This window comes from Nerophis lumbriciformis, linkage group LG13 (assembly GCF_033978685.3).
Source record: "Nerophis lumbriciformis linkage group LG13, RoL_Nlum_v2.1, whole genome shotgun sequence".
NCBI lineage: Eukaryota > Metazoa > Chordata > Actinopteri > Syngnathiformes > Syngnathidae > Nerophis > Nerophis lumbriciformis.
In genome coordinates this window covers 25527921-25553013 of record NC_084560.2, presented here as the reverse complement: position 1 = coordinate 25553013, position 25093 = coordinate 25527921, and the positions used below count along the sequence as shown (strand labels likewise).

Genomic DNA, 25093 nt, shown 5'->3' with positions numbered 1-25093 from the left:
ACGGAAGCACAGAGGACGTCTTATCAGCGGCGCATATGTGATAAGCACCTCTACCCCGCACAAATCTCCCGGAGAAGAGACAAGCATCTCTTTGTGTCGTTTCCCCACACTGCTGAGTTTCAGCGGCGCCACGACGTATTGGCAGATATGATGCAATTTGACATCTGTTGTAGTTCCATGTGCCTGGATCACACTGTGTCAAATCATCCTGATCGCTACACGGCTCCTCTCAATTATTTAGAGAGGTGGCATATAGCTTTGGAGATCGCAATCAGATTTCTTCAGATTTTTTTTTATTTTGTTTAATTCAGGGGAGTCAAAAAAAAAAAAAAAGCCCAAATAACCGCAATGTAATGAAAGCCTGTGATCGCATTAGTTGCCGTGGCTCAGCATCCACGCACTCTTCCCCTCTCTTTGTGGGGGTAGAAGAAGAAAAAAGGGACGAGGTTTAATCAAAATGTCACTATTATAGAAATATTTTCCATCATAGCCGCGACACTCATCTCACATTAGTTCACATCAATACAGATGTCAGCGTGCACAAATTGCATTGCCTTCAAACACATTGGGAGCAATGAATGGAAGTCTCGGCGAACCTCGCTGTCACTTCAGTTTCATCACAGGGGCACTGAGTGGAACCATGGAAACAACATGTGACACAAAAAAAAACACATCAAGGCCGGCATATACTGAAATTACAATTTATTGAAGTCTCTGCGCTCACAAAAGGTACACGATGTGCAGATACCTTCCGGAGTGCACCGGTAGATTAAGCCTCAGTAATACACAGGGATATGTGTTTATGCTCGACAATGTGTAGGCCAGTGCATCCATAAAAGAACTACTTGCATTAGTTTAACGCTAGATATTGCATTTCTCTCTGAAATTATATGTGGATGCTGAGAGACATTGTACACATTGAAAAATGGCAAGGTTGGATTTACAGTGCAGGTCTAAGTGCTCAATTATGATTTTTATTTTTTTAATCAGTGCCCATTTACTGTCTTGACATGAGTTTTTGAAGCGCCATCCATTTGAAACAATAGTGAATTGGAAGTTTTACGTCCAAAATCTAGCCTTGATGCTGGAGTCTAGACAGTTTAAATGTGCTTTCAGTAAGCCCAATTGCAGGGCCGACTCATGGCATAAACACTCCATGCAGTACTTTAGGGACACATCGACTAGGAGGTGTCACATGTCCTTTGTAATAGTTTTAGTTCATTTAGCAGTAGTGCAACTGTGTCCATTCAAAAGCCCATATAGATAATTGCTAAAACACCCTCCACTTTTTATTAAAGGGGAACATTATCACAATTTCAGAAGGGTTAAAACCATTAAAAATCAGTTCCCAGTGGCTTATTTTATTTTTCGAAGTTTTTTTCAAAGTTTTACTCATCACGCAATATCCCTAAAAAAAGCTTCAAAGTGCCTGATTTTAACCATCGTTATATACACCCGTCCATTTTCCTGTGACGTCACATAGTGATGCCGATACAAACAAACATGGCGGATAGAACAGCAAGTTTATAGCGACATTAGCTCGGATTCAGACTCGGATTCCAGCGGCTTAAGCGAATCAACAGATTACGCATGTATTGAAACAGATGATTGTAGTGTGGAGGCAGGTAGCGAAAAAAATTGAAGAAGAAACTGAAGCTATTGAGCCATATCGGTTTGAACCGTATGCAAGCGAAACCGACGAAAACGACACGACAGCCAGCGACACGGGAGAAAGCGAGAACGAATTCGGCGATCGCCTTCTAACCAACGATTGGTATGTGTTTGTTTGGCATTAAAGGAAACTAGCAACTATGAACTAGGTTTACAGCATATGAAATACATTTGGCAACAACATGCACTTTGAGAGTGCAGACATCCCAGTTTTCATCAATTAATATATTCTGTAGACATACCCTCATCCGCTCTCTTTTCCTGGGGGTCTGGCGGCAGATTTCTTTGACTTTATCGTTGGAAATGCATCTGCTTTGAGTGTCGCAGGATATCCACACATTCTTGCCATCTCTGTCGTAGCATAGCTTTCGTCTGTAAAGTGTGCGGAACAAACGTCCAATTTCTTGCCACTTTTGCATCTTTGGGCCACTGGTGCAACTTGAATCCGTCCCTGTTCGTGTTGTTACACCCTCCGACAACACACCGACGAGGCATGATGTCTCCAAGGTAAGGAAAACAGTCGAAAAAACGGAAAATAACAGAGCTGATTTGACTCGGTGTTTGTAATGTGTTTGAGAAAATGGCGGATTGCTTCCCGATGTGACGTCATCGCTCCGAGAGCGAATAATAAAAGGGCGTTTAATTCGCCAAAATTCACCCATTTAGAGTTCGGAAATCGGTTAAAAAAATATATGGTCTTTTTTCTGCAACATCAAGGTATATATTGACGCTTACATAGGTCTGGTGATAAAGTTCCCTTTTAATAACAATCTCGTAGAAAGGGTCAAGCATTTCAAATTCTTAGGGGTGAACATAACAGAAGATCTATGCTGGGACATTAACACTGCTTCTTCTGCAGTCGGAAAGGCCCAACAATATATTTTTTTGGTGATGAAACTAAAATGCGCAAACATTCCACAGAAATCAATGGAAAACTTTTACAACTGTGCCATCAGCAGTGTCCTCACTTACGGCTTTTTAGTGTGGTTTGCTAGCTGCACTAAAGCGAACCAACAGACCCTCCAGCGAGTGGTTAAAGCGGCGGGGAAAATTACAGGGACAATACTCCCAGAGATGAGTGCCATGTACACAACTCTCTGCCTAAAGCGAGTACACAACATCCTGAAGGACAGATACCACCCAGCACATGGCCTCTTCAACCTGCTACCCTCTGGAAGGAGGTATAGATCGATTCGCGCCAGGACCACCAGAATGTCTCACAGTCTGTATCCCCAGGCTGTGAGACTGCTATATGAACAGCCTGCCCCTTTGCTGCCCCGGACCATCTTATTACCTCACTCTTCACCACCTCAATAATTGTGCTCTGGACATTGCATTGCTGCAACATCAACGTAACACCCATCAGACATCCGACTGTTCCCACCCCCACGTCCCTCTATTCGCCATCTTCCAAACAATGCTAAACTGTAAACTATGGTCAACCTGCACTTCAATGCAGTTTTTATGCCGCTGGACAAAGCTCAAACAAAATCTCGTTGACAATGACAATAAAGGAATTGATTAATTGATTGTTTGACTGATATAGCATTACTCCGAATGCCGTAACCCTGACAGATTTACAAGTGTATTTATACGACCATACTATTTAAGTTTATACAGCAGCGAAACATTTTTCCCCAAAGAAATAGTGTTGAAACGGCATTCTTTTTTTGAATTTTTTTGCTTGTTTGTTTGTGTTTTGGTTACGTTTTAAAAATAATGCCCAAGCAACGTAGCGATACAGCTTAAATTAAATAGCAATTGAAGTGCCAAAATGCCCACCTCTGCAAACTTACGGTTCCCTTACAGTTTTCAGGGAAACATTTATAAAAAAGGTACCTCACACATTTCACTGCGCTCTACAAAGTAAATACCGTATTTTTCCGACTATAAGTCGCAGTTTTTTTCATAGTTTGGCCGGGGGTGCAACTTATACTCGGGAGCGACTTATGTGTGAAATTATTAACACATTACCGGAAAATATCAAATAATATTATTTAGCTCATTCACGTAAGAGACTAGACGTATAAGATTTCATGGGATTTAGCGATCAGGAGTGACAGATTGTTTGGTAAACGTATAGCATGTTCTATATGTTATAGTTATTTGAATGACTCTTACCATAATATGTTACGTTTACATACCAGGCACGTTCTCAGTTGGTTATTTATGCGTCATATAACGTACACTTATTCAGCCTGTTGTTCACTATTCTTTATTTTAAATTGCCTTTCAAATGTCTATTCTTGGTGTTGGGTTTTATCAAATAAATTTCCCCCCAAAAATGCCACTTATACTCCAGTGCGACTATATGTTTTGTTCCTTCTTTATTATGCATTTTTGGCTGGTGCGACTTATACACCGGAGCGACTTATACTCTGAAAAATACAGTACTATAACTTTAGAGCGTTAGCTAAGTAATGGCACAATTTGGTACATATACCTTTAGGGGACCGCCAAACACATGTGCGTAAAGTTTTAAGCCACATTTTGTGATAGAGTGATTGGAGCACATACTTGTTGGTCACAAAAAACATTCATGAAGTTTGGTTCTTTTACGAATTTATTATGGTTCTACTGAAAAAGTGACCAAATCTGATGGGTCAAAAGTATACATACAGCAATGTTAATATTTGGTTACATGTCCCTTGGCAAGTTTCACTGCAATAAGGCGCTTTTGGTAGCCATCCACAAGCTTTTGGTTGAATTTTTGACCACTCCTCTTGACAAAATTGGTGCAGTTCAGCTAAATGTGTTGGTTTTCTGACATTGACTTGTTTCTTCAGCATTGTCCACACGTTTAAGTCAGGACTTTGGAAAGGCCATTTTAAGCACACAACATGACAATACAACTTAACTTTGCAAACTTACGGTCCCCTTATGGTTTTCAGGGCAACATTTATAAAAAGGTGCCTCACACATTTCACTGCACTCTACAAAGCAAATACTATAACTTTAGGGTGTTAGCCAAGTCATCGCAAAATTTGGTACATACTGTATACCTTTAGGGGACCGCCAAACACATGTGCATAAAGTTGAAGCCACATTTTATGATAGAGTGATTGGAGCACATACTTGTTGGTCACAAAAAAACATTAATGAAGTTTGGTTCTTTTATGAATTTATTATGGTTCTACTGATAAAGTGACCAAATCTGATGGGTCAAAAGTGTTCATACAGCAATGTTAATATTTGGTCCCTTGGCAAGTTTCACTGCAATAAGGCGCTTTTGGTAGCCATCCACAAGCTTCTGGTTGAATTTTTGACCACTCCTCTTGACAAAATTGTTGCAGTTCAGCTAAATTTGTTGGTTTTCTGACATGGACTTGTTTCTTCAGCATTGTCCACACGTTTAAGTCAGGACTTTGGGAAGGCCATTCTAAGCAAGCGACGTAGCAATACAACTTAACTTTGCTTAACACCTTACAGTTTTCAGGGCAACATTTATAAAAAGGTGCCTCACACATTTCACTGCGCTCTACAAAGCAAATACTATAACTTTAGGGTGTTAGCCAAGTCATCGCAAAATTTGGTACATGTACCTTTTGGGGACCGATAAACACATGTGCGTAAAGTTGAAGCCACATGGGTTGAAAATATGTATTGAATTAATGATAGCACGTCTTTCAAAGCACTTTTAAGTTCAGCCCACAGGGGGCGCCACAATAAGTTTTGTAAGTACAAATTTTTGTCTCTCAGCATTCACACAACTACGAAGCCAGTTTTTCTTACTTCTCCATGTCATGCTAGTTAAGTAAGTCAACTCCATAAGGAAAGTCTAGCTGCACACAAGCTAAAAGTTTAGGGTCTTCTGTAGACAAAAAAAACACAAAAGTGTTGCGTGCACTCCTACACGATACCTAAAATGCGTGCGACCCACCAGCGACAGGGCATGATGACTCTGCAAGCCACCTGGCATCCTCTGTAGTTGTACGGCCAGGGCCAATGACCGCGCAGAGGCTCGCATATTCTCTGACAGTGTGTGTAGCTGCGCTGGCATTCGGAGCAGCAGATCCCCTGGTGGTCCAGCATGGAGTCAAAGGTCATGGCGTTCTCCTCACCGGCGCCTCCGCCGCGCTGCAGTTTTTTCAAGCAATGTTAATTTTGATGAGCGATCTTTTTGAAAATTCATGCTCATTTGCAATTCAGATTGTCTCAAGAAAAAAAAAGAGAAAACACACTCTCCCCTCCTCTCATCCGCCTGAACCCGTGACTGGGGTTCTCTTAGGCAATATGCATTTTTATGAGCTGTGGGAGTTTTTCCCCACTTTAAGAATTGTATTGACTTTGCCCGGGCGACCTGGAATTATTGCCACAAAGTAAGAAGTCCGCTTAGTCTGTAAGTACTTCATGTAACTCCTGGATGCTATTAACTCTTTGGAACCAATGTACTATGTATATACAGTCGTGGTCAAAAGTTTACATACACTTGTTTGGGACATAATGTCATGGCTGTCTTGAGTTTCCAATCATTTCTACAACTCTTATTTTTTTGTGATAGAGTATTTGGAGCACATACTTGTTGGTCACAAAAAACATCCATGAAGTTTGTGTCTTTTATGAACTTATCATGGGTCTACTGAAAATGTGACCAAATCTGGTATGTTCTTTACAAGTGTATGTAAACTTTTGACTACAACTCTTTCTAGCTGTCGGTCTGTATCCATCCATCCATAAGCTACTGTCCAGTCTTCCATCGATCCAGCCACCGTCCATGTTATTGTTCTTCCATTTACCTATCCATCCATCCATTGTCCGTCCTGCAGACGTAATGTCTGTCCAGCCATTTCTCCTACCACATACTTGCCAACCTTGAGACCTCCAATTTCGGGAGGTGTGGGGGTGTGGGGGGCAGGGGGTGGGGGGGGGGGCGTGGTTGGGGGTGTGGTTAAGAGGGGAGGAGTATATTGACAGCTAGAATTCACCAAGTCAAGTATTTCATTATATATATATATATATATATATATATATATATATATATATACATATATATATATATATCTACATCCTGAAAATATGCAAACAAAACTGTGTTTAGATAATTGATACTTCAAACTTGCATAAATAAATATTAAGGAATATAACATAACTTGGTTTCTGAGAGCTTCAAAATGTAATGAATAAAATGTTAAAGTTGTTGATAAACAAGCAATTATTTTAATAATTAAATATGGTCATTTTAAATGAATTATTATGATCATTTAAAATTAATTATTTCAAATATGTTTATTTTAATGTATAGTTCTATGGCTGAGTGTAATAAGGAGTCAGAAAAAATAAAAATAAAAATATAATTAATTTTGATGTTTTTAGCAAAATATAGTAAAAATTTGTATTCATTTTTTTAAATTAATATATATATTTATTTTTAGGTATGATAAACATAATAATACAATTTATCTGTAGTCTGGATGATTTAGTTCTTGTCACCCTATTGTCCTCCCTTCATGAAAAAAAGGCTGTCCTCACTCAGGTCGCATGGAGCTGGAGGGGGCGTGGCCTCCAGCTCCGGCTGAAAATCGGGAGATTTTCGGGAGAATATTTGTCCCGGGAGGTTTTCGGGAGAGGCGCTGAATTTCGTGAGTCTCCCGGAAAATTCGGGAGGGTTGGCAAGTATGTCCTACCAACCTATTATTGTCTGTCTTTTATCCCTCCATTCATGTATTGTTCACACATGCTTCATCCATCCATATGAAAACCTAGCATTCATCCTTCCATCATCCACCCATCCATTCATCATTGCTGTCCGCTCTATCCACCAAACATCCATCGTCCATTTGTCCGACCAATCTATTGTCCACCAATCATCAATCCATCCTAATGTCAATCCAGTCATTATCATCTCTCTTGCCAATGTATTGTCCCATCATCTGTCTGTCCATCCTACAGACAGATCATCCATTTATCCATCATGATTTAACCACATATTGTCCGTTTGTCAATCTTAGTTACTTTCTTATTGTCCTTTGGTCCAATTGCTCCATCATCATTCCTTCCATCCATCCACCAATCTACCTGCCGTGTTTCAAGCTTGTGCATTTTTTCCAACCATCCACCAATCTTCTGTGGGTCGTTAGTTGTATCAATCTCATCCTTCCAGCCGGACCTATATAATTTTTTCTATCCATCAATCCGGTTACCTTACTATCATCCATCCACCTATCTACCTATTGGCTGTCCATTCTACTGACCTGCATCTTTCCCCCCTTCTTCCATCAATTTACTGTCTGTTCTACCTCCATGTCGCCCGTCATCCATCCATCTATCTTTCAATCAAATATCCATCCTGGATCCATTGAATCTATTGCCATCTCTCTATGTCTGTGTATCTGGTGTATGTGATTATTGTCTGCCTGTCCATCCACCCACCATCATCATCTAGTGTGCATCCATCTTCTTAACCTATCGTCCTGCCATGAATTCTATCTGTGTCCTACAGTCATGGTCAAAAGTTGTACACGTGTAAAGAACATAATGTCATGGCTGTCTTGAGTTTCCAATAATTTCTACAACTCTTATTTTTTTGTGACGCACATACTTGTATGTCACAAAAAAACATCCATGAAGTTTGGTTCTTTTATGAATTTATTATGGGTCATCTGAAAATGTGACCAAATCTGCTGTGTCAAAAGTATACATACAGCAATGTTAATGTTTGGTTACATGTCCCTTGGCAAGTTTCACTGCAATAAGGCACTTTTGGTAGCCATCCACAAGCTTCTGACAAGCTTCTGGTTGAGTTTTTGACCACTCCTCTTGACAAAATGGGTGCAGTTCAGCTAAATGTGTTGGTTTTCTGACATGGACTTGTTTCTTCAGCATTGTCCACACGTTTAAGTCAGGACTTTGGGAAGGCCATTCTAAAACCTTAATTCTAGCCTGATTTAGCCATTTCTTTACCACTTTTGACGTGTGTTTGGGGTCATTGTACTGTTGGAACACCCAACTGCGCTCAAGACCCAGCCTCAGGGCTAATGATTTTAGGTTGTCCTGAAGAATTTGGAGGTAACCCTTCTTTTTAATTGTCCCATTTACACTCTGTAAAGCACCAGTTCCATTGGCAGCAAAACTGGCCCAGAGCATAATACTACCACCAACATGCTTGACGGTAGGGTGGTGTTCCTGGGATTAAGGCCTCACCTTTTCTCCTCTAAACATATTGCTGGGGATTGTGACCAAACAGCTCAATTTTTGTTTCATCTGACATCACATGGACAAAGATAAGACTTTCTGGAGGAAAGTCCTGTGGTCAGATGAAACAAAAGTTGAGCTGAAATTTAGCTAAACTGCACCAATTTTGCACCAATTTTTTCAAGAGGAGTGGTCAAAAATTCAACCTGAATCTTGCCAGAAGCTTGTGGATGGCTACCTAAAGCGCCTTATTGCAGTGAAACTTGCCAAGGGACATGTAACCAAATATTAACATTGCTGTATGTATACTTTTGACCCAGCAGATTTGGTCGCATTTTCAGTAGACCCATAATAAATTCATAAAAGAACCAAACTTCATGAATGTTTTTTTGTGACAAATAAGCATGTGCTCCAATCACTCTATTGCAAAAAAAACAAGAGTTGTAGAAATCATTGGAAACTCAAAACAGCCATGACATTATGTTGTTTACAAGTGTATGTATACTTTTGACCACGACTGTACATATTGTCTTTCTATCAATCCATCCATTCACCCATCATTTATAAGCTTTCCACCCTACCAAAAATGGTTTGTCTATCTATTAATAAATCATCCGTCTAACTATCAATCCAGCTATCAGTCATTTGTCCTATAACCTATGACTTTATCTATTGTCCTATCCATACATTTGTTGTTCATCCATCCTTTAACTGGATTACAGACTCAAAATTCCATGTATTTATCCCCTAAAATTAATTAGAAGTCCATCCTATAAACTGACCATCCTTCTGTCTGTCAGACCAGCTTGTGTCCATCCGTCTTGCAAATCAATTGTCAGCCCATCCATCCATTCCATTGTCATCCGTCCAACCGACTCATCGTAATCTTTCCATTTTATCCGTTGGGACATACCATTGAAATGTTCTTGCTACCGCGCATGAAGTAGTCTTCACTAAAAGGGAGATGTTGTGATGTTGCTTTCAAGGGTTGCTGCAGGCCTTTGTAAATGCTTCTTGATGGCTCATAAAACATTCACCAGCTTTGAAGGCTTGTTTAGACTTCAACGTATTCTACTCACATGATAGGGATTCTCAGGGTTGAATCCCGAGCCCACGTCGGACTGAGGCCCCTCCTCTGCTCCTTCCTCTAACCTGGAGACATCTTCCTTTCCCGCCACCTCCAACACCTCCACCTGGGACTGCCGCTTGGCCCGCCGAGCGTCCCTCCTACTCCGCCGCTTCCTCCTCTCCCCATCTGTCGGTGCAGCCGCAAGAGGCAGAGTATTGGGTCAGTGCGCACAAGACGCCTGTCGTGTCCTCCCGAGTGCAATCCTACGTAGGCTGCAAACCTCCTCAGACGTGCTGAATTATTCAATTAGCAGCAGTGATATGAAGCCGCCTTGCATATTTCAACATCATTCTTTTTTAATACAATACACCAGCCTTTGACGGATGTTCACATGTGTTTCCCTCAATTTTGTGACTTTTCACAAGTGTGTCGACATAAGGCATTAGCAAGGCAGTCGCAGTAGATATCGGAATAAACAAGTCAAAGTTTTCAATGGAAAACAATCTAGTTAGGCATCACCAACATACATGCTGTACAAAACTGCAAAACAGATAGTAAAAATCATTCACTATTAAATGTAACTTTTTCAACAAACAATTATTGAGCATACAAAGCACCAGTCCTTCATGGTCATATTTACAATAGAGGTGAAATGCAGAAAAATGATATGGACACACATCACCGATAATATTGTGACACACTATATTGCCAAAAGTATTTGGCCACCCATCCAAATGATCAGAATCAGGTGTCCTAATCACAGGTGTATAAAATCAAGCACTTTGGCATGGAGACTGTTTCTACAAACATTTGTGAAAGAATGGGCCGCTCTCAGGAGCTCAGTGTTTTCCAGCGTGGAACTGTCATAGGATGCCACCTGTGCAACAAATCCAGTCGTGTGCAACAAATCCAGTCAACTGTCTGCTTCATTATAAGAAAATGGAAGAGTTTGGGAACAACAGCAACTCAGCCACGAAGTGGTAGGCCATGTAAACTGACTGAGAAGGGTCAGCGGATGCTGAAGCGCGTAGTGCAAAGAGGTCGCCGACTTTCTGCACTGTCAGTTGCTACAGAGCTCCAAACTTCATGTGACCTTCCAATTAGCCCACGTACAGTACGCAGAGAGCTTCATGGAATGGGTTTCCATGGCCGAGCAGCTGCATCTAAGCCATACATCACCAAGTCCAATGCAAAGCGTCGGATGCAGTGGTGTAAAGCACGTCGCCACTGGACTCTAGAGCAGTGGAGACGCGTTCTCTGGAGTTATGAATCACGATTTTCCATCTGGCAATCTGATGGACGAGTCTGGGTTTGGAGGTTGCCAGGAGAACGGTACATTTCGGACTGCATTGTGCCAAGTGTGAAATTTGGTGGAGGAGGAATTATGGTGTAGGGTTGTTTTTCAGGAGTTGGGCTTGGCCCCTTAGTTCCAGTGAAAGGAACTTTGAATGCTCCAGGATACCAAAACATTTTGGACAATTCCATGCTCCCAACCTTGTGGGAACAGTTTGGAGCGGGCCCCTTCCTTTTCCAACATGTACATGCACAAAGCAAGGTCCATAAAGACATGGATGACAGAGTCTGGTGTGGATGAACTTGACTGGCCTGCACAGAGTCCTGACCTGAACCTGATCGAACACCTTTGGGATGAATTAGAACTGAAACTGGGAGCCAGGCCTTCTCGACCAACATCAGTGTGTGACCTCACCAATGCGCTTTAGGAAGAATGGTGGAAAAATCCTATAAACACACTCCGCAACCTTGTGGACAGCCTTTCCAGAAGAGTTGAAGCTCAACAAGAGGATGGGTCAAATGCAGAGAGTAATTTCACCATACCTAGTGTGTGTGTGACTATCAGTGGTACTTTAACTTTAACTTTAAGACACTAATCTGATTTTCTACGTTAATTTGAATTAGCAACACTAAAATTGGCCCTACTCCTCTCTGAGCTGCCACCTTAACGTGGTAGAGGAGTTTGCGTGTCCCAATGATCCTAGGAGCTATGTTGTCCGGGGGCTTCTATGCCCCCTGGTAGGGTCTCACCCAAGGCAAACTGGTCCTAGGTGAGGGATCAGACAAAGAGCAGCTTGAAGATCTCTATGAAGAACATTAACAAGGAACCCAGATTTCCCTCGCCCGGACGTGGGTCACCGGGGCCCCCCTCTGGAGCCAGGCCCGGAGGTGGGGCACGATGGCGAGCGCCTGGTGGCCGGGCCTGTCCCCATTGGGCCCGGCCGGGCACAGCCCGAAGAGGCAACGTGGGTCCCCCCTCCCTTGGGTTCACCACCCATAGCAGGGGCCATAGAGGTCGGGTGCAGTGTGAGCTGGGCGGCAGCCGAAGGCAGGGCTCCCTGCTTAGGCTGCTGCCCCCGCGACCCGACCTCGGATAAGCGGAAGAAGATGGATGGATGGATGGAAATTGGCCCTAATGTCTAAATGTGGGTTTGAATGGTTGCCTGTCTGTCTTGGCCCCGTAATGAGGTGATGACTTGACTTCCACCCGAGCGCAGCTGGTACAGGCTCCAGACCCTGGCGACTCCAAAAAGGACAAGCAGTAAAAAATCGATACAGTTGAACACATTACTCTGTATTAAATATAAAATAACTGCGTCCTACTTGGGATCTAGTTGCCCTCAATACGGTGCCGCTGCTAGAATAAACTATGAAAGATATTTGAAATGGACCAAAACTCGCTAATATCAGGTCAGTTAGTCCCAGACTTTGGAAAGCTTTGAATCACTTTATTCTAAGAAAAAGAAGAAGAAGAAGAAAAAAAAAAAAAAGACATCAAACCTTTGGGAATGAGAGGTTGGAGCCAGTAAATAGGAAGCTCCCCGCAAAGCGCCAGAATCTTGTGGTTCAAGAAAGCCGTGTCCTTCAGCGGCTGCTCTGAAGAAACCCAGATGAGGAACTCGGCATCAAACCTCACTGGCATGTCTTCATCAGCCTGGCAGGACAAACAGAGAGAAAAAAAAAAACCTCCCTGGAAATATGCATTTGGAGCAAAAAAAAAAAAAAAAAAAAGGTGGCAGATAAAGCTGTGAAATGGTGACATTCAGTAGAAAGCGTTGCGCGTCTACCAGGTCAGACATCAGTGCCTCTTTGTTGTCGGCTCCCATGTGCGGAAGGTTGCCTTTGAGTTGGGATTTTATATAACACTTGTCTCCCCCGAAGAATCGGATCGCAGTTATTCCCTGCGCCAAATCACAGACATGCCATGTTTACACTCACCGCTCTGCGAAAAAACACACACGGAGGCTGAACCTTTTTCAAAATAAAGGACAGATTCACTCACACTCTGAAAGTCACGGATCTCCACGGCCTCCTCGTCTCCGCTGCCGGTTTTGAACCTCTCCACGTTGTCGTCGGAATCGATTTCCACGGAGCCTTCCCTCACCTCCCCGTTGATGTTCATGCTGTAATGAGCGCTGTACACCTGTGAGGTAAACGTCTCATTAGTCCAGCGGGGGGAAAAGCCGTAGAACTGCAGAGTGGGTGAAAAGCAGGCATGTTGACGCTTTTACTTTAATCATGCTGGCTTCGAGTCAAGAAGTCCAGTGGACTCTGCTCAGCAGGAACCAAGCCAGGCACCATGGGGGGGGGGGAGGTTCCCCGCTCTTCATATTTGCCTTACAGGTGAGCTCATTAAGACACAGGTCAATAGTGAGTCACTTCTGATGTGCTGAGCTTCGTTGCATTTGATGTGCTTTGACGTTTCTATGACAAACGTGCTTAAAACTACACAATGATAAGAAGTAGAGATGTCCGATAATGGTTTTTTTATCCGATATTTCGATATTGTCCAATTCTTAATTACCGAGTCCGATATCAACCGATACCCATATATACAGTCATGGAATTCACACATTATTATGCCTAATTCTGTTGTGATGCCCCGCTGGATGCATGAAACAATGTAACAAGGTTTTCCAAAATAAATCAACTCAAGTTATGGAAAAAAAAAAGCCATATTTCATTATTGAAGTCACAAAGTGCATTATATTTTTTTTAACATGCCTCAAAACAGCAGCTTGGAATTTGGGACATGCTCTCCCTGAGAGAGCATGAGGAGGTTGAGGTGGGCGGGGTTCGGGGTAGCAGGGGGCGGTGTATATTGTAGCGTCCTGGAAGAGTTAGTGCTGCAAGGGTTTCTGGGTATTTGTTCTGTTGTGTTTATGTTGTGTTACGGTGCGGATGTTCTCCCGAAATGTGTTTGTCATTCTTGCTTGGTGTGGGTTCACAGTGTGGCGCATATTTGTAACAGTGTTAAAGTTTTTTATACGGCCACCCTCAGTGTGACCTGTATGGCTGTTGACTTGCATTCGCTTGTGTGTGTGAAAAGCCGTAGACATTATGTGATTGGGCCGGCACGCAAAGGCAGTGCCTTCAAAGTTTATTGGTGCTCTGTACTTCTCCCTATGTCTGTGTACCACTACGTACAGCACCCCAAACCATCACTGATGGTGGAAACTTTACACTAGACTTCAGGCAACGTGGATCCTGTGCCTCTCCTGTCTTCCTCCAGACTCTGGGACCTCGATTTCCAAAGGAAATGCAAAATTTGCATGGTTGGGTGATGGTTTGGGGTGCCATGTCATCTGCTGGTGTCGGTCCACTCTGTTTCCTGAGATCCAGGGTCAACGCAGCCGTCTACCAGCAAGTTTTAGAGCACTTCATGCTTCCTGCTGCTGACCTGCTCTATGGAGATGGAGATTTCAAGTTCCAACAGGACTTGGCGCCTGCACACAGCGCAAAATCTACCCGTGCCTGGTTTACGGACCATGGTATTTCTGTTCTAAATTGGCCCGCCAACTCCCCTGACCTTAGCCCCATAGAAAATCTGTGGGGTATTGTGAAAAGGAAGATGCAGAATGCCAGACCCAAAAACGCAGAAGAGTTGAAGGCCACTATCAGAGCAACCTGGGCTCTCATAACACCTGAGCAGTGCCAGAAACTCATCGACTCCATGCCACGCCGCATTAACGCAGTAATTGAGGCAAAAGGAGCTCCAACCAAGTATTGAGTATTGTACATGCTCATATTTTTCATTTTCATACTTTTCAGTTGGCCAACATTTCTAAAAATCCCTTTTTTGTATTAGCCTTAAGTAATATTCTAATTTTGTGACACACGGAATTTTGGATTTTTCATTTGTTGCCACTTCAAATCATCAAAATTAAATGAAATAAACATTTGAATGCATCAGTCTGTGTGCAATGAATAAATATAATGTACAAGTTACACCTTTTGAATGCAATTACTGAAATAAATCAAGTTTTTCAAAATATTCTAATTTACTGGCTTTTACCTGTACATGTCACGGTTAATAGTATTCTATCTTTATTTGTCGTTATTTATACTTTCTGAATAAATTATGTGATAATTGGTGTGAATTTTAAATCCATCAAGATAAAAAAATAAATTTCAAATTCAAATTACAGGATGTTATTTATGTAGTTTGCTTATTTCCCTCAACTTGTGCACTATGTGTTTATTTTTTTTTATTTTTTTACATATGTAGCATCATTTACAAAGATACAAAGAATTGCTATTGCGACATCTAGTGGACACATTTAGAACAACGGTTTCTTTTATTCAAAAATTTCGGCTCATTTTTATACTTAGCAAACTCATCCCGCGGGCCGAAAAAAACCTGTTCGCGTCCCTGATCCGGTCCGCGGGATGAGTTTGACAACCCTGACTTAGAACATAAGCCCAGGAAATAAGTGTACAAGAAGAAGTGCATTGCAAGATGTAGCAACTAACGAAAACTTGGATGTTTAATAACAAAAATCAATTAAACAGATTGCAAAGAAGAAAAGTCAAATACTAAATAGTGTCTATAATAGTCATAATAGTCCTATGTTTTTCTGTTTAAAGAGGAGCAGCACAAAAAGAGGGACAATCAGAGTGGGACAAAAAAAAAAAAAAGAATGTTATGTATTTTTTACTTGGCAGAGATGATTTGCCACTTATCCCCTGGCGAGTTCTATCTGCCGTAAGCAGGCAAGGCCCGAGCGTTCTCGAGCACACACCGGCCCGATATAAACTGCTTTTAAATGCCACAAAAACATTAATGGTAATGACATTTACCAAAAAGAGAAGTTTCAAAATCAGAAGCGCTACCATTTATTGTATAATCACGCACAGCGGTGCAACAATAGAGCAAATATCGCAGTATTAATACCTCGGTTTTATTTTTCACACTTTCAGTGCCAATTTTCAGTGTCTGGTTAGGATACTTGGAATTAAATTAGTTTATTTCAGTCATATAATCAACCATTTTGTGTGATCAATTTAACAGCACAGATTATTCATATTAACAATCATACACGCACAAAAATAAAAATAATGACTGAAAAAGGAATAGGCTGAAGCCAAGGCTTATGATTGCCTGTCCTATACATTCACTGAAAAGTAGATTGCCTGGAACATCAACGTTAAAAAAAATCAATGGGATGAAAGTAGTGTTGTAACGATACTATTATTTTGGTGACGGTACTAAAATTATTTCGATGCTTTTCGGTACTTTTCTAAATAAAGGGGTTTATGTTATTTTATTTTATTTTATTTATTTTTTTGTCATAAAGAAATACAATCATGTGTGCTTACGGACTGTATCCCTGCAGACTGTATTGATCTATATTGATATATAATGTAGGAACCAGAATATTAATAACAGAAAGAAACAACCCTTTTGTGTGAATGAGTGTGAATGAGGGATGGAGGTTTTTTGGGTTGGTGCACTAATTGTAAGTTTATATTGTGTTTTTTATGTTGATTTAATAAAAAATAAAAACTTTTTTTTATTTTTTTTATTTCTTTTGCGGCCCGGTACCAATCGATCCACGGACCGATTAAAGCAGTGGTTGGGGACCACTGCTTTAAGGGAGTGTTTGGTGTTTCTTAACCACGGCCCTTTGTTGGGCCGCCAAAATATATCTGTTTTTCATCCGTGGTCCATATGGGCCGCAGCGGTACTCAGGTGTACACTTTTCCACCACTTGTGGCAGTAATGACAAGCACAAACAAACAGAAGAAGTCTAGAGCTAAAGTCAAAGAGACATTTCTTAAAGTGCAACAATTATGACTAAAGTGGTTGCATTTTCACTGTAATTTTATTGACAGTTTAGTTATTAAACATGTTTATTATTAAATGTATGCATTTATTTTAGCACTATATAATTGTATGTACATTTATTTTTCATCCATCCCTTCTAATGTAGTATATTTGGTCCGTACTTATTTTTCTAATCAGCCTGACCTAAGTCTAAGGTCCATGTGTTAAAAAAATAGCACATGGTTTTATGTCATTTATGTCACAAAAACCTGTTAAACTGTATTTAGTTTACATCTGATTCTTGAATAGTATTAAAATCAAGGAGTAAGATTACTAACTCAGTGTTAATATTTCAGTGCCCCTGTAGTGGAAAAGTTAGGCCTGAGGTCAAAAAGTTTAAGAACCTCTGTTCTAATAATCAGCATAATTATTTATATTCATGAGGACAGACATGCAGGATTGAGCTCTCTACACACACAAAAATACTGGGTTGTTTTGATAACCCAATTTATGAGTTGCGAGTGTTGGGTTAAATTGTTGAGTTATTTTTATGAAGACCAATCCATTTTTAGGGTTATAAGGGTATTATTTTACCTACATTTCTGGGTTTTCAAAACTATCAACCATTTGTGGGTTGTTTTTCAATGAATTTTTGGCTAAAATGCTTTTTTTTTTTTATTAAAAAAGTAATTTTTTCTTGAAGGGAATTTTATAAAGGATTAATCTCATTAACATTATTTACAATCACACATCTTATGTACATGAAAATATTTGAGCATTCTGTATAGAACTACTAATGTCATGATCCGTCATGTTTGTTTAGTTTTTGACTCCCTGAGTTCCTGTTTTGAGCACCCCTGGGTTTGTGTTTTAGTTGCCATGACTGCAGTTTGTTTTCACCTGCCTCTGATTAGTGTTTGGGACGCTCACCTGCTACTGGGCACTAATCAGAGAGCTAATTATTCCCTGCTTTTCGCCACACTCAGTCTGGCTTTCTTATTTGCTTCCACGCAACAGTTACGACGGCTACTAATTTGATTCCTGAACTAAACTTCGCCTTTTTGTTAGCCTGTTTACATGCTAATCTTTTCTTGTTCGCTATCCCGTTAGCTTCCCGTGCTATCGGCACGCTGGTGTTCTTTTGTTTGTATCCCACATGATTTATGGACAATAAGTCATTTCCTTACCTGCACTTTGCCTCCAGAGTCCCGTCTGCATCCTGGCAGAACGATCCACGCAGTACAATGCGACCCCGCCGTGACAACTATGACCATACATGGCAATTCTTGTAAAAAAAATGTCACTCATATCTTGCTTTTGAGTACATTTTAATGGTATGAAAATAATTTTGATCAGTATTTGGGAAGAAGTAGGACAAACCAGCAGTAAAATGTATACATTTTAACCAACTATTGGGTCAAGGAGCGCTAAATTGCGCAACCCAACAGTTGGGTTTGGAATAACCCAACATTGTGTTAAATAAATTCAACCCAATAGTTGGGTTATCAATCAACCAACATTAAGTGAGCATAACTCAGCTTTTGTGTTAAATAAATTCAACCCAATAGTTGGGTTTTCAATCAACCAACATTAAGTGAGCATAACTCAACTTTTGGGTTAAAGTTAAGTTAAAGTTAAAGTACCAATGATTGTCACACACACACTAGGGGTGGCGAAATTATTCTCTGCATTTGACCCATCACCCTTGATCACCCCCTGGGAGGTGAGGGGAACAGTGAGCAGCAGCGTTGGCCGCGCCCGGGAATCATTTTTGGTGATTTAACCCCCAATTCCAACTCTTGATGGTGAGTGCCAAGCAGGGCCATTTTTATAGTCTTTGGTATGACTCGGCCGGGGTTTGAACTCACAACCTACCGATCTCAGGGCGGACACTCCAACCACTAGATAATTTAACCCAATAGTTTGGTTGGGAATAACCCAAAATTAAATTATCATAACTCAACTTTTTGGTTAAATACTTCAACGCAAAAGTTGGGTTGAAAAAAATAACCCAAAATATTGAGTTAAATTAACTCAAATAAGGGGTTAATCCTTTTCTGAACCAGCAGTTGGGTTACAATTGGGTTATTTTTTAACCCAACATTTTTTTGTGTGTAGTTTGCTCATTTAGGAGAAATCCTCAGCACGCAATCTTGTCGTTGTACTTTTTAACTGCAATGACAATAAAGTTCCATTGTAATAGAACTTTATTGTCATTGCACTTTGCCCGCGCTATCAAATTTGCACGTTTTAAAACCTTTAGTAGATCAGGCCCATGGTCTGAGAACTCTGGTTTGATTCCCGGTAGGTGTGAATAGTACATGCTGCTCCCTATTTGTGCGGTCAATGCAGGTTCGATTCCCAGCCATTGGACCTCACTAGTGCTGGTCTCAAGTTTGGATGAATAGGAGTGTGTCATCGAAGACGGAACGTTAGCATAAACACTAAGTCAAATAATGATCTCGGTTCTCTTCAAGGTTTTTCATTGACTCTGTCGCCAAAGTTCTGGCTCAAATGTGGGCGTGACTTGGTTTTTCTTTGATGGACGAAGAACATGGAAAGCACCTCGATGCGTAATTGTGTAAATGTGTAAAGAGAATGACCCCTGTGGAGCCCATCAAGATCCATGGCCGGGAGGTGGCAGTAGTGGGGCAGTACAAGTACCTGGGAGTCCACTTGAACAGCAGACTGGACTGGAAGGACAACAGCAAAGCTATATACAAGAAGGGCATGAGCAGACTCTTTTTCCTGAGGAAGCTTAGGTCCTTTTATGTGTGCAGCAAGCTGTCTGTTGTGGCCAGTGCCCTGTACTTTGCAGTGGTTTGTTGGGGGAGCAGCACCAGCAAAAGGGACTTAAACCAGATTGACAAACCGACCCGGAAAGCCGGCCAAACTATTGGCACGCAGTTGGAGGTGTTTGTGTCAGTGAGGGACAGGAGAAGAGGACACTGGACAAACTGCTCGCCATCATGGACAATCCTGCCCACCCACTCTACCAGACAATTGAGGGACAGCGGAGCTCATACTCCAACAGGCTCCTTCAGCTTCGTTCCCACAGTTTTCGATTCAACAACTCCTTCATTCCGCACTCCATCCAGCTGTATAATCACTCGCCATACAGCAATAGATGATATCTGTCTATTACCTGACACCTGACATGTTAGCTACCTCTCTTTGTTTGTAATTTGTATTTTCTGTTGACCACATAACTTTCCTCCAGAAGGTCTTCTCTTTGTCCATGTGATGTCAGATGAAACACAAACAGAGCAGTTTGGCCACAATACCCAGCAATATGTTTGGAGAAGAAAAGGTGAGGCCTTTAATCCCAGGAACACCACTCCTACCGTCAAGCATGGTGGTGGTAGTATTATGCTCTGGGCCTGTTTTGCTGCCAATGGAACTGGTGTTTTACAAAGATAAAAAAGGAGGATTACCGGTACCCCCAAATTCTTCAGGACAACCTAAAATCACCAGCCCGGAGGTTGGGTCTTGGGCGCAGTTGGGTGTTCCAAAAGGACAATGACCCCAAACACACGTCAAAAGTGGTAAAGGAATGGCTAAATCAGGCTAGAATTAAGGTTTTAGAATGGCCTTCCCAAAGTCCTGACTTAAACGTAAGGACAATGCTGAAGAAACAAGTCAATGTCAGAAAACCAACACATTTAGCTGAACTACACCGATATTGTCAAGAGGAGTGGTCAAAAATTCAACCAGAAGCTTGTGGATGGCTACCAAAAGTGCCTTATTGCAGTGAAACTTGCCAAGGGACATGTAACCAAATATTAACATTGCTGTATGTATACTTTTGACCCAGCAGATTTGGTCACATTTTGAGTAGACCCATAATAAATGCATAAAAGAACCAAACTTCATGAATGTTTTTTGTGACCAACAAGTATGTGCTCCAAATAATCTATCACAAAATAAATACGAGTTGTATAAATGATTGGAAACTCAAGACAGCCATGGCATTATGTTCTTTACAAGTGTATGTAAACTTTTGACCGCGACTGTATATGTTATATTTTATATTGCTACTATGGTACCTCTTTAGTCTACTTTATACCTGCATTATCCTTTCCAGCCTTTGTAACTGAGCTACTGTGTGGAACAATTTCCCTTGTGGATCAATAAAGTTTGTCTAAGTCTAATTGTCGGCATAGAATTGGACGTTGTCTCATGACTTACCCTCTTTAAAGGGATCACACAGTCAACACTTACGTTCCGCTCGCTTTCTTTCCTCAGGAGCAGGGCGGCCATGGAGGCGCAGAGCATCAACACGGCGCCGACAATGAGAACCACGGCTCCGTATCTCAGCATTCGACCGAGCCCTGAGGGGGTTTGGACCTTCCCGGAATGCAAAAGCCCCAATTAGGACACGCTGGTTAACTGTCTCACACCTGTGCTAACGAGGTTAATTATCAATCCCTGACCTATAAAGACTTACCTGCGGAGTGCGACGCTCAAGGCAGCCAGATTGCTGCATTTTGGCTTTTTCTTCCATCATGGCCTTCATGACGCCCTCTCCTCGTCCTCTTCTTTCTAGAACTCTCTGGCTCCTCTCACAGCACAGCCCTGCTTGCGCTCCAAGATTCTTTTTTGTTTTAACGCGTCGGTGCGAATGACGTGCAGCTGGGATGAATTCTTTTGGTCTTGATGTTACCTGCGGGTGCCCAAAATGAGGTGGCTATTCCATGGTAAGTGCAAACTAAGACTCTGCAGCTCGATACAAAGGAGCAAATGTCATCGCTCGTTGCACTGCCAAACACGCTCTCTAATAGTTTAATTAACTTTGTGATCCGCAGCACCCGCTTGCAACATCGGCGTGCAATCAACAAAAACACTGATTATTAAATTCCCCTGCAATGAAAGGTAGCTCGGCGGTCACGTGATCTCCTGCCTCAAACACAAAGGAAAAAGGAAGACAGGGAAAAAAAACAAACAAACAGGGTAACCGAGTCAAATAAGCAGTTCTGCTGTTGCCTGGAAACAGATTGAACCTCATTTTCTGGATAATTGGTATGCTGGAAGGCAATCAGAAAGGTGATGGAGTTATTTGACCTTTAGAGGAAAATATGCAATTGTGAGCGCATTTGATCAACAACGCGGTATTTGCATGCAAATTGGAGGGAGGCGGCACACGGAACTGCAGGAATGACCGTGACGGTCTTCGGCGTGTTGTCACTTGAAGAGAGGAGCTCATTTCGACGCCTAGATGAGGTTGTTTAGATGCAGCCTGTGTTCTGTACCGTGATTTAGTAGGGTTCTATAATGATTGGAAAATGTAAATATTGTAGGGCTCTATGGTGTATTCTGTCAATTTATTATATAAAATGAAAACCAAAAGATAAATAGATTTAAAATTACATATGTTTATCTATCTATCTATCTATATATATGTATATGTATCTGTCTATATATATATATATATATATATATATATATATATATATATATATATATATATATATATATGTATATAAATATATGTATGTATGTATGTATGTATGTATGTATGCATGTATGTATATCTATCTATCTATCCTCTGTGGTTTATTTGACCTAACGTGTATATATATATATATAAATATATATATATATATATATATATATATATATATATATATATATATATATATATATATATATATATATATATATATATGTATAAATAAATATATATATATATATATATATATACATATATATATATATATATATATATAGGAAAAAACACAGAGGCTATTTCATCCCTACAAGCCTTTTTCATAGGTTTCAGGGGATTAAACATCCCCTGAAGAGCAGGGGAAGGCTTGCAGGGATGAAAAAGCCTCTGTGTTTTTTCCTGACCTAATGTGTGTATATATATATATATATATATATATATATATATATATATATATATATATATATATATATATATGCATCCATCCATCCATCTTCTTCCGCTTATCCGAGGTCGGGTCGCGGGGGCAGCAGCCTAAGCAGGGAAGCTCAGACTTCCCTCTCCCCAGCCACTTCGTCCAGCTCTTCCCAGGGGATCCCGAGGTGTTCCCAGGCCAGCCGGGAGACATAGTCTTCCCAACGTGTCCTGGGTTTTCCCCGTGGCCTCCTACCGGTCGTACGTGCCCTAAACACCTCCCTAGGGAGGCGTTCAGGTGGCATGGTGACCAGATGCCCGAACCACCTCATCTGGCTCTTCTCGATGTGGAGGAGCAGCGGCTTTACTTTGAGTTCCCCCCGGATGACAGTGCTTCTCACCCTATCTCTAAGGGAGAGCCCCGCCACCCTGCGGAGGAAACTCATTTTGGCCGCTTGCACCCGTGATCTTGTCCTTTCGGTCATAACACAAAGCTCATGACCATAGGTGAGGATGGGAACGTAGATCGACCGGTAAATTGAGAGCTTTGCCTTCCGGCTCAGCTCCTTCTTCACCACAACGGATCGATACAGCGTCCACATTACTGAAGACGCCGCACTTTGTAAACACTTTGAGTTTGAACAGTTTCTTAAAGGGGATTGGTTTAGTGGTTTAGTTCATTGTTCAATTTATTTTCTTAATCCATTGCATAATTTAGCCGTTAGCATAGGAAAAAAAAAAATCCATAGATTAGTCGCACCTTTGTATAAACCATAGGGTTCAAAGTTTGGGAAAAAAAATAATGTTAATTAAGCAGATTTAATGTGTAAACAACATTTTAGGCATTTAAGGTTTGTTTCGTCAATTACAGTAATTAATGGCATTATACAATATTTTTTAGATCCGGCGTGTTCTCAAATGGATCCTTTCCCCATTCCCAAAAATGTGTAAGATTATGTAATTTAATAATTGGAAAATTTATTTATTTTACATAATGGGGGTTTCTTTTGACACTTCAATTTATTGAAATAAATCGATCAGTAGCTTTGCTGTTTTTACGAGAATTAAGTTGGATTTTTTTCAAAAAGTAATGCACAGTAAAACACGTAAAAACACATTTGAGATGTTCAAGACTTGTCTGTCATTCAGGAAAATAAATAAAAGGTATTGTTTTAATTAATCTGTTTAATTTTTACAAGATTTTAGTAGGGTTTTGTAGAAGAATGAATGCATTACTTTTAGTATGTAATGATTGATGAAATAATTCCTCAAAATGTGTTAATTTTAGAATCATTGAGTATAACTTTTTGTAGAAAATCCTTCTAAATTCTTGTGATAATAGGCTCCATCTGTTAACATGCCCACGTTATATTTTGTTACACAATTTCTGTATTTTCTTCTGAATAATTAGTTTTTACTCTGTCTATACACTTGTCGATTTTATTTTCATACATTTTACAGATTAAAAATCTAGCAAAATGTGTCAATTTCCCAAGCAAAATTTATGAAAATATATCACATTTGTACTAATGCATATGTAATCAAGTCTAATTGGTCACAGAACATCATTTTTTTGTGTATGTTAGAATATACCGTACCAATTTTGGCACTACGTGCTATCAATGAAGCCTATTCCCACAAGAATTTAGTAGGATTGTCGACAAAAAGGTATTCACTGTAATGATTGGAAAATTGATTTATGAATTAACCCGTGAATGCATAGTTAATGATTGTTCACTGAAAATTGAACATTCTAGACATCTTCTCTCCTTATTCCTCGTCCTGCAGGGATGATACTTGTATGAAACATACTATATTTGTCGAGGATTAGTGATTTAGAAGTAGCTAAAACACTACCGACTGCAGATGGACGCTAACTAGGTAGCTTTTTTTTAAAGCACCTCTTGTAGAGCGGTGCTTCGCATTTACCGTTTTTTAAGCCAAAATGCGTCCATTCCGCCTCTTAGGCCTTCACTATGTGTCTGCTGGTAGCGCCATGATGTCTGTTAAAAAAAAAAAAAAAAAAAAACTACAGGTATTTCTAAGAGGCAGTATAGTACCAATTAATTAATTAGTAACTGTACTTTATTAGTACCGGTATACCGTACAACCCTACAAGAATGTGATATGGTTTTTGAAAAAAACAAAGAAAAAAAACATATTTTACATTTTATTTTTTAACTTGAATGCTTAAAAAAACAACAATAAAGCGATACTTTGGAATTGTAGCATTTTTGTGGCAACATATACAATTTTACAATTGTGATCGTATTCGAAGATGATAATTTTGTTTGACCAGATT

The 25093-nt window shown here is 40.6% G+C and overlaps 1 protein-coding gene across 2 annotated transcripts; it reads right to left on the bottom strand.

Moving 5' to 3' along the window:
- Positions 1-719: 719 nt before the first annotated feature.
- On the bottom strand, positions 720-21272 carry cnmd (chondromodulin). 2 transcript variants are annotated; one of them, XM_061971430.2, is made up of 6 exons: positions 21153-21272; positions 13167-13307; positions 12952-13065; positions 12665-12818; positions 9882-10057; positions 720-5748 (listed from the first exon to the last, which is right to left on the bottom strand). In XM_061971430.2, exons 1-6 carry the CDS (start codon positions 21249-21251, stop codon positions 5521-5523), a joined length of 912 nt encoding a protein of 303 aa, XP_061827414.1. In that variant the 5' UTR covers positions 21252-21272; the 3' UTR covers positions 720-5520. The 2 variants fall into 2 exon arrangements, with proteins under 2 accessions (XP_061827414.1, XP_061827415.1); XM_061971431.2 differs by lacking the exon at positions 21153-21272 and adding an exon at positions 13396-13475.
- Positions 21273-25093: the final 3821 nt, after the last annotated feature.

Coding starts and splice junctions, on each gene's coding strand:
- cnmd (XM_061971430.2), bottom strand. CDS start 21,251: ATGCTGAGATACGGAGCCGTGGTTCTCATTGTCGGCGCCGTGTTGATG. Junction 13,066..13,166: donor AGATCCGTGACTTTCAGAGT/GTGAGTGAATCT, acceptor GATTTGGCGCAG/GGAATAACTGCGATCCGATT. Junction 12,819..12,951: donor AGGCACTGATGTCTGACCTG/GTAGACGCGCAA, acceptor TTGTCCTGCCAG/GCTGATGAAGACATGCCAGT.